The 9,183-nt window shown below is 43.0% G+C and overlaps 1 protein-coding gene across 1 annotated transcript in view; it reads left to right on the top strand.

Annotated features, from left to right (window-relative positions):
- Window positions 1–5,145, top strand: part of LOC100533421 (NCAM-related cell adhesion molecule) — a gene marked incomplete at both ends in the record, with an annotated part of 12,222 nt that extends 7,077 nt beyond the window's left edge. Inside the window, 2 exon segments of the mRNA NM_001204471.1 lie at window positions 2,454–2,716; window positions 4,932–5,145. Of these exon segments, the coding sequence (NP_001191400.1) occupies window positions 2,454–2,716; window positions 4,932–5,145 (477 nt within the window).
- Between the last annotated feature and the right edge of the window lie 4,038 nt (window positions 5,146–9,183).

The raw sequence follows: 9,183 nt of genomic DNA, 5'->3' as shown, positions 1-9,183 counted from the left end.
TCTGCAGCGTTTCTACTGCTGACTACTTGAGTGCGTACTAATGTCGTCTGTCTATTTCAGGCCATGCCGATATTAGGAGGAGGTAAGATTCAACATCTAGTGCTCTCGAAAGAGGGCGAAAAATCTCTGACGTCCGTGTCCAAGTTAAGCACATTAAAGTGTGCCTGGGTGGTCCTGAGAGTATGCTCTGGCTGCGAGCCAGTGCAAAATTCAAAATTAAGTTCCTGCCGAACTAAAAATGTGTTTGCAAGTCCGTCTCGGTGTATATGATCTTATGCAGTTGCGAGGGCCGTTAAAACACTTACCAAAGCAAAAACTATCTGTGTGTACACCCAGTGTGTCCATATGCTCCATAGCTTGTGAAGGACTCGAGAATGTGTGTGTGAAAAATTGTGTGTGTGTAAACCAGCGTGTGCGTGTGTGAGCTGTCGTGTGCGGGTGTGAGCATTTGTGTATGTGTGTGTGCCTGTTGTGTGTGTGTGTAAACTGTTGTGTGTGTGTGTGAGCTGTTGTGTGTGTGTGTGAGCTGTTGTGTGTGTGTGTGAGCTGTTGTGTGTGTGTGTGAGCTGTTGTGTGTGTGTGTGAGCTGTTGTGTGTGTGAGCTGTTGTGTACAGGTGTGAGCTGTTGTGTGTGTGAACTGTTGTGTGTGTGAACTTGTGTGTGTGAACTGTTGTGTGTGTGAGCTGTTGTGTGCGTAACAAACGCGCCACCTGGGCAAATTTCAAAATTTCTTACCAACTGAAAATATTAGGTGTGTCCCGCGCGCTCATATGACCTTATGCAGTTGCGAGCGCCGTAAAACCCCGTGCCAAAACAGTAAAAAAATTGTCATCAACACTGCGACTGTGTCCCCAGAGCCACCGGGCTCCCCTGTGATCAGCATGGGCAACGTCCTGACGTCCTCCATCACCGTCAACATTGAGCCCCCTGCGGAGAACAACGGTCAACCGGTCACTGAGTACACCTACCTGTACTACCCCGACGGAGACGCCGCCCAGACCAACAATGGACAGACAGGTGATGCGCTTTGGGGCTCGGCTCACTTCAGGGAGGGAGGGAGGGAGGGAGGGTAGGCGGGCGGTTGGTGGGTGTTGCTGCTCTGGTGTGGATTACTGCTCCCCTTTTTTTCCTAGAAAACATCTGTCATAATCGTATTTCATCCTTATCTCTCCTCCTTCTTTGGTGCGTTTGTTACTCTCTTGTAACACCTCGAGTTTTCAGCACTTTATGACCTGATTGTGTTGCAAGTGCTGTAAAACTTTGAATATACGGAAGGAAACGCTGTGGAAACAGTGGTCAGGGGGATGTCCGAAGGGTTGTGAAACTTCAGGGATAACCAACAACTCCCGCCGCCGCCCCCCCCCCCCCCCAAATCAAGAACTTCCTTATGTATGTCTACTTACTTTTACTTTTTCATCCTCTGTTGCCGTTAAGCGTCGAGGGGAGAGATGCAGTTTTCTATGGTGGCCTTCCTCTTCCTTTATAGCCTGAGTGCTTGGTGTTGTAGGCTCTCAAGGCTGGCTGGTCAGGTGACATGCGTAACAGGAGGCCAAACCGTTTTATCCTCTGTCTTTCTATGTAATGCAGGCAGGACTCAGTGCCGATAGCTGCTCTTACTTCTTCATTTCTCTGCCTGTCTCGTCTTGTGATGTTAAGGGTTTTGCAGAGACATTTCATTTTGCATGCGGTGATTTTGCTTTCATGGGTTTTGCTTAAGGTCCAGGTCTGGCTCTGATAACATAATGTTGGTATGAATATTGAGGTGATAAGCTGTCTCTTTGTGTCCATGGAGATGTTTGGATGAGATAGAACGGGTGCGAGCTGGTAGGTGACAGCGTTGGCTTTTTGAGTTCGCGTTTCTATGTCTCTGTCTATGGACCCGTTTTCAGAAAAAGTGCTGCCAAGATATTTAAACTCCTTCACCTGTTTCAGTTGTTTACTATTGACATGGATGTTCAGGGGACTATGGTTTCGGGTCACTTTCATAACTTCTGTTTTTGATGTGCTTATTTTCATGTACGTCATGGGATGAAATCAGGCACTCGTCAAAATGACGAAACAGGAAACCAACATTTTTCCGCTGTTGGGCAATCGTATCGATTTTAAGAATTTTTTTTTTGGGGTCAGATTGAACACCTTTGATGAGGTCTTTATGAAGAAGAATAACCTTTTGGTTGAAGGGATAGAACCTTCTGTTCTCTCGCTCTTATCTCCCATGTCGCTGTGGTCTGAGTGGGTGGTTGGAGGAAGCTGTGGTGTGGTTTGCTCCTTCTTTCCTATCAAACGTCTATCGTCCTCATCTCTCCTCCTTCTTTTTCGTGTTTGTTCGCTCTTGTAACACCTCTAATCTTTGGCTCTTTTAAATATGACCTTATTGTGTTGCAAGTGCCGTAAAGCTCTCACTAAAACTAAACTGTGGTCTGAACTGTGTCCTGTACGTTTTGTCCTGCAGCCCGTACGGGTGACAAGACGAAACTGGAACTGACTGGTCTGACCTCCAACACCCCGTACGTGGTCAAGGTGAAGGCCAAGAACAACGTAGGTGAAGGTGAAGAGGCCACGGTGACCATCCCCACCCTGAAAGTGAGCAAACCGTTCCGACTGACCATCAAGTCTCCCCAGATGAGCGAAAACGCTGACTCCTACCTCCTGGAGTGGGAGCAACCCGATGACGGCGGCTCGCCCATTAAGCACTTTAGCATCTCATACAGACAGGTATGTATAGTTATCTCATACGCACACAGACAGTTATCACAGACAGACAGATACAGACAGTCATCACATACAGACAGTCATCCCATACAGACAGTCATCACATACAGATAGGTTCGTACCCTCATCTTGTCATCATCTTCAGACAGATATGTACATTAATCTGGTCAGACATACAGATATGTACATTAATCTGGTCAGACATACAGATATGTACATTAATCTGGTCAGACATACAGATATGTACATTAATCTGGTCAGACATACAGATATGTACATTAATCTGGTCAGACATACAGATATGTACATTAATCTGGTCAGACATACCTGTACATTAGTCTGGTCAGACATACAGATATGTACATTAGTCTGGTCAGACATACAGATATGTACATTAGTCTGGTCAGACATACAGATATGTACATTAGTCTGGTCAGACATACAGACTGTACATTAGTCTGGTCAGACATACAGATTGTACATTAGTCTGGTCAGACATACAGCGCCGTAAAACACTTACCAAAAAAAAAGAAAAAGACGTACAGACAGGTACAACATACGCTCATCTAGTCATCACCAACAGACAGATTACGTACGTTGGCTGATCTGGTCAGACCTATGGACAAACGGTTATGCTAATCTGGTGATACCTCCTTTGCCCCCTCCTCTGGGCTCCTGACTCTTTCTGCAGCCTTTCTACTGCTACTCCTTGGCTCCTCCTTACAGCTGTCTTTCTGCCACAGCCCTGATCTTCTGGTAGGAAAGATCTCCACCTAGCCTTCCCGGACAAGGGCGAAAAATCTCAGAGGGCCCGTGGGCAAGTTGCGCACGTTAAAGATCCCTTGGTGGTCTAAAATCGATAAGAATAGGCTTCGGCCGCCACCCGGGCAAAATTCAAAATTTCCTACCAACTGAAAATATTAGGTGTGTCCCGCACGCTCATATGACCTATGCAGTTGCGAGTGCCGTAACACACTTTACAAAAACAAAAAAAATAATCTGGTGAAACTGGTGATATATATGCTAATCAAAGATGATAGATACGCTAACAAGGGGTGATATATTTGCTGACCAAGGTGTGTCATAGCTTGGCATAGGGTAGGTTCTGAATATCAAAGTTATTGGCCCAGATCATCAAAAGTATTGGTGCACAATAATAATAATCATAATAATAATAGTAGTAATAATAATAATAATAGTAATGACAAATAATAAGTGACGTCGGTGGCCTAGTGGTTAGGCTACCGGACTCGTAATCGTGAGATTGTGGGGTCGGGGGTTCGAGCCTCAGCTCGGTCCGGCGTTTTGTCCTTGGGAAAGACACTTTACACGAACTTCCCACTTGGCTCGGTCCTATCGGAGACGGACGTTAAACTAGGAGGTCCCGCCCCTTAAATAACCTAACAGGGTTGATAGGGGCGTTAAACCCATACCATTTTTTTCACAAATAATAAATAGCATTTGTATAGTGCATACCCTTGCTCAACAGCGAGCTCAATACTCTTTGTGTTTTACATTATATTGTTACCCCAAAGACTCTTTAGAAGTAGGGGGCTCTCGTGGCCTAGAGGTTAAGGTGTTGGCCTCTCATTCAAAAGGTCCCGGGTTCGAATCCGGGTAGCGACCGAAACATTTTCTTCCCTAAAATTGTCTCCTTTCACCTCCTTTCCTGCTCTCTAGCAATGTTCTGTTGTCTACTTTCGTTTCCACTTTCTGCCCCCACCCCCTCACCTCCTTTGCCCCCTCCTCTGGGCTCCTGACTCTTTCTGCAGCCTTTCTACTGCTACTTCTTGTCTCCTCCTAACTGCTGTCTTTCTGTCACACCCCTGATCTTCTGGTAGGAAAGATCTACACCTAGCCTTCTTGGACAAGGGCGAAAAATCTCGGATGGCCCGTGTGCAAGTTGGGCACGTTAAAGATCCCTTGGTGGTCTATAATCGATAGGAGCAGGCTTCGGCCGCCACCCGGGCAAAATTCAAAATTTCCTACCAACTGAAAATATTAGGTGTGTCCCGCGCGCTCATATGACCTTATGCAGTTGCGTGGGCCGTAAAAACACTTTACAAAAACAAACAAATCTTTAGAAGTATTCTCGGCTTCCCGGCGCTCAAACACTAACAGACAAGATCTTCCCGTGTCTAAATCGGGTATGTTAGCACGTGATGGTTTAGCACAGAAAGATGAGGAAAGAATTATCATTCTTCCCGTTTGTCTTCAGGTGAAGGTCAAGGGCACGGATGAGCCGGGGACATGGAAGATTGACGGCGACATCGACCTGGATCCCAAGCTGAAGGTGGTGCCTAACCCCAGCGCCCTGAGCACGCGGCTGGACGACCTTGACGCCAACGCCTTCTACGAGATCCGCCTGTGGGCCACCAACGAGGAGGGAGACTCGGAGCTCACCCAGGTGCTCATCAAGACAAGTGCAGGAGGTAAGTGCGGCTTTCACGTGACCTTTACCTTCCCGGGTCAGGAGCTACAGTTAGTAGCCGCAGGTCAGCGCGGACAGAAATGGGGTCGATGGAAATGTCGGGGTCAGTTTCGGGTTCCTTAGCTTGTTAAGCAATTTGGCGGGAACGGTTTGGTTTTTTTTCTCTCTGAATTTGATTTGGTTTCGAAATAAGCTAAGCGCAACTTGTAATGGAATGTGATGAGAAATTTGGAGGCATTGTTCCGATTCATAAATCAGTTGGGACAAAAATTTGTTCACCTCGATGCTTGTGACTTAGATAAAAAAATTGTAACTTAGAAGTTTTGAGTTGGTGAATGGTAGGTAAGGGAAAGACTGAGAGACAATCGGGGGGGAAAAGGAGTGAGTCTCCTCCTTTAAGAAGGAGAATGTTCTGTTGATTAATCTGAGAGAAGCTAGTTCAAGGTCCTTCTGTCAGTAGCATTGATTCAGGAACATAGTGTTTAGATAAAAAGCATTGATTCAAGAACGTAGTGTCTAGATAAAAAGCATTGATCAAGAACATATGATAGTGTTCTCACCAGAAGCATTGATTCAAGAACATATGATAGTGTTCTCACCAGAAGCATTGATTCAAGAACATATGATAGTGTTCTCACCAGAAGCATTGATTCAAGAACATAGTGTTCTCACCAGAAGCATTGATTCAAGAACATATGATAGTGTTCTCACCAGAAGCATTGATTCAAGAACATATGATAGTGTTTAGATAAAAAGCATTGATTCAAGAACGTAGTGTCTAGATAAAAAGCATTGATTCAAGAACATAGTATTCTCACCAGAAGCATTGATTAAAGAACATAATGTTCTCACCAGAAATACTGATTCAAGAAGTAGTGTTTAGATAAAAAGCATTGATTCAAGAACGTAGTGTTTAGATAAAAAGCATTGATTCAAGAACATAATGTTCTCACCAGAAATACTGATTCAAGAAGTAATGTTTCAGTTTAGGTTTATTTTTCTGTGTAGAGGTGAGGAAGTTGTAGGTAGGAAGGGAGGGTGCTGTCAGTTACTTGTGGTGGATGCAGACGATCCAGTGATCCGGTATCCGAAGCTCTTGAGCTAATTGGTCAGGGGAAATGTGTCATTTTAAATAACTTGACATTTTCGTGGCTTTTCCTAAACTGTTCGGGCGGGGTTATTAGATTGGAGTGTTACCTCTTTGATGTTCACAAAGTTGGACAATATGAAAAATGTAGAGAAGTTCTATTACAGACCCAGTAATGAAGAGAGTAAATTCTTTAGTCAGAAATGTATTTATTTTGGTAGTATATCTGGTGATCATTGATTGTAAGTAACGAACAAGTCCATTTTCTTTGTATAATCCTAATTCTGTTTATCATCTCTCAATTTATGCTCAGACATAAACATTGAATGAAGTAAAGTAGCCAGTCAAGAAATAAATCAAAACTCTTTGAATGATTTTTAATCTACCTGTCAATTCAATGCCTTTTTCTCATTCTCCTTTATCTGGAATTATAATATTATTTAGTCTAGATTTTGAATTGCACCGAAAAATGAAAAATATGTGGTCATGAATTGTAGACTTGGAAAATTAATATTGAATTTGTATTTATGATTTAAAGAGAAAAAGACACATTTTTCAACTTCCTGAAACATTATGAAACATTTTAGGAAATTCCTGTAATTTTTCCAAACTCTCGTTGAAACACTTTTCTGATCCGGTTCTTCTGTCTGGTGTTACTGAGTAAATCTTTTCTGTTAGCGACTTTGTGAAAAAAATTATTTTTTTTCAAAATGAGGTGACTTTGGCATTTTATTTAGCATGACGCGTCCCGATGATGAGCAAAGAGACATAGTGTGGTTGGTCAGTTTAAAACTTGTGTGAGTAAGTAAATTATATATACAGATAGAGAGCTTAGATAACTTTATCGGCTAGATCGTACAACTGTAGTTGCCGCGAGGTTTAACTATTCTTAGGTATACATGTACGGGGTGTTCTGAGACTTGGGGCCAACATAGCGGTGTCTGCAGAGTTTGAGGGAAAGTCTTCTTAGGCTTTTTGGTAACCCTTTCAGGACCATGGTGCAGGCAGTCTGGGTGGTGGTTTGAATCTCCGGTGAATCAATCAGTCTTGAACCTGTTTTAAAAATGACATCTAAAAGAAACTAGCAGTGCATGGTCCTGGAACTGTTTTAAAAGACGATATATATATATATAAATGGAACTGAAACCAAGCAGTACTTTAGGCTGTTATCGGAGAAAAATAGAGAAGTTCAGTAGTCATCTATCAAATGTAGAAGTTCAGTAGTCATTTGTCAAATGTACAAGTTCAGTAGTCGTCTATCACATGTAGAAGTTCAGTAGTCATCTATCAAATGTAGAAGTTCAGTAGTCATCTATCAAATGTAGAAGTTTAGTAGTCATCTATCACACAGAAGGTCAGTAGTCATCTATCACACAGAAGGTCAGTAGTCATCTATCAAATGTAGAAGTTCAGTAGTCATTTGTCAAATGTACAAGTTCAGTAATCGTCTATCACACAGAAGTTCAGTAGTCATTTGTCAAATGTACAAGTTCAGTAGTCGTCTATCACATGTAGAAGTTCAGTAGTCATCTATCAAATGTAGAAGTTCAGTAGTCATCTGTCAAATGTAGAAGTTTAGTAGTCATCTATCACACAGAAGGTCAGTAGTCATCTATCACACAGAAGTTCAGTAGTCATCTATCAAATGTAGAAGTTCAGTAGTCATTTGTCAAATGTACAAGTTCAGTAGTCGTCTATCACACAGAAGGTCAGTAGTCATCTGTCCATGTCCTTGCACCCTCTGTAACTACATTTTGACCGCTCAGTGTAAGACCCTGTCATATGTCACTTGGGGACAATTATTACATCGCTGGTCGACAAATTACTCCATCGGGCGACGATTATTTCGTCACCGGGTGACAATTATTACATCACTGGTCGACAGTTATTACGTCACCGGGTGACAACTCCATATGGCCGGGTGACAGTTATTACAGCACTGGTCGACACTTATTACGTCACCGGGTGACATTATTACATCACCGGTCGACGGTTAATACATCACCGGTCGACAGTTATTACGTCACCGGGTGACAATTCCGTATGGCCGAGTCTTCCACTGTGTGGTCCGTTTCCTGGCACGCATTAGCCGGCCAGATTTAGCCACAAGGGCGGGACTCAGAATGTAGAGCAAGGTACCGCACCAACAGCACTGTTGTCTGTTGTAACTGACCAGTGACTACTTAGTACTCAAATGTTGTTTGTTAGTGGGGGGGGGGGGGGATAAGTTTGTATAGTTGTTTCTCGCCCCAAATGTGGAGAAGAAATAAGAGTAGTAGTAGCGGTTTTACGTGGTCAGAGTTTGTGTGGTGGAGTGTTTGACCGTGTAGACAGACTGTGTGAAGCAGTGGACGGATCAGGAGAGCGGTGATGATGTGAACCTTTTGTCTAATTCTCACTTCACAGGTGCTAAATCTAGTGAATCTGGTAAGGCAATGAACAGTTTGTTGGAGAGAAATGCAAGTGGTTTTGGGTTTATTTATTTTTTTTGTGGTTCTTGTAGGATGTGTGAATTGTTTTGTTTTTTTGGGTGACGGGAGGTGGCTGCTGGTTGCTGCTCACAAACGGTCCTGGACATTCCTCAGATAGAAGGGAGGGTTCCCCTGTGTGTTTATGACCAAAACTGAGGTCGATAGTGCCTGCCGTAAAACACCAACTGAAGTTAAAATTCTCGGTGGCTTTTTTGTTGTTGTTGCTCGGATGACCAAGAGATTCTGTTGTTACTATTGATTTTACAGCTCAAATGCCAAAGAGATTCTGTTGTTACTATTGATTTTACAGCTCAAATGCCAAAGAGAATCAATTGTTACTGTTATTTTCACAGTTCAAATATCAAAGAGACTCAATTGTTACTGGTTTTTTTCACATATCAAATATCAAAGACTCAATTGTTACTGTTATTTTCACGGATCAAATATCAAAGAGCATTGTTTGGTTGGTTTTTTTTTTTTG

The sequence above is a fragment of the Aplysia californica genome, unplaced genomic scaffold, assembly GCF_000002075.1.
Source record: "Aplysia californica isolate F4 #8 unplaced genomic scaffold, AplCal3.0 scaffold01995, whole genome shotgun sequence".
NCBI classification, from domain to species: domain Eukaryota; kingdom Metazoa; phylum Mollusca; class Gastropoda; order Aplysiida; family Aplysiidae; genus Aplysia; species Aplysia californica.
Note: the sequence above shows the minus strand (reverse complement) of the source record. Positions and strands in the feature narration are given on the sequence as shown.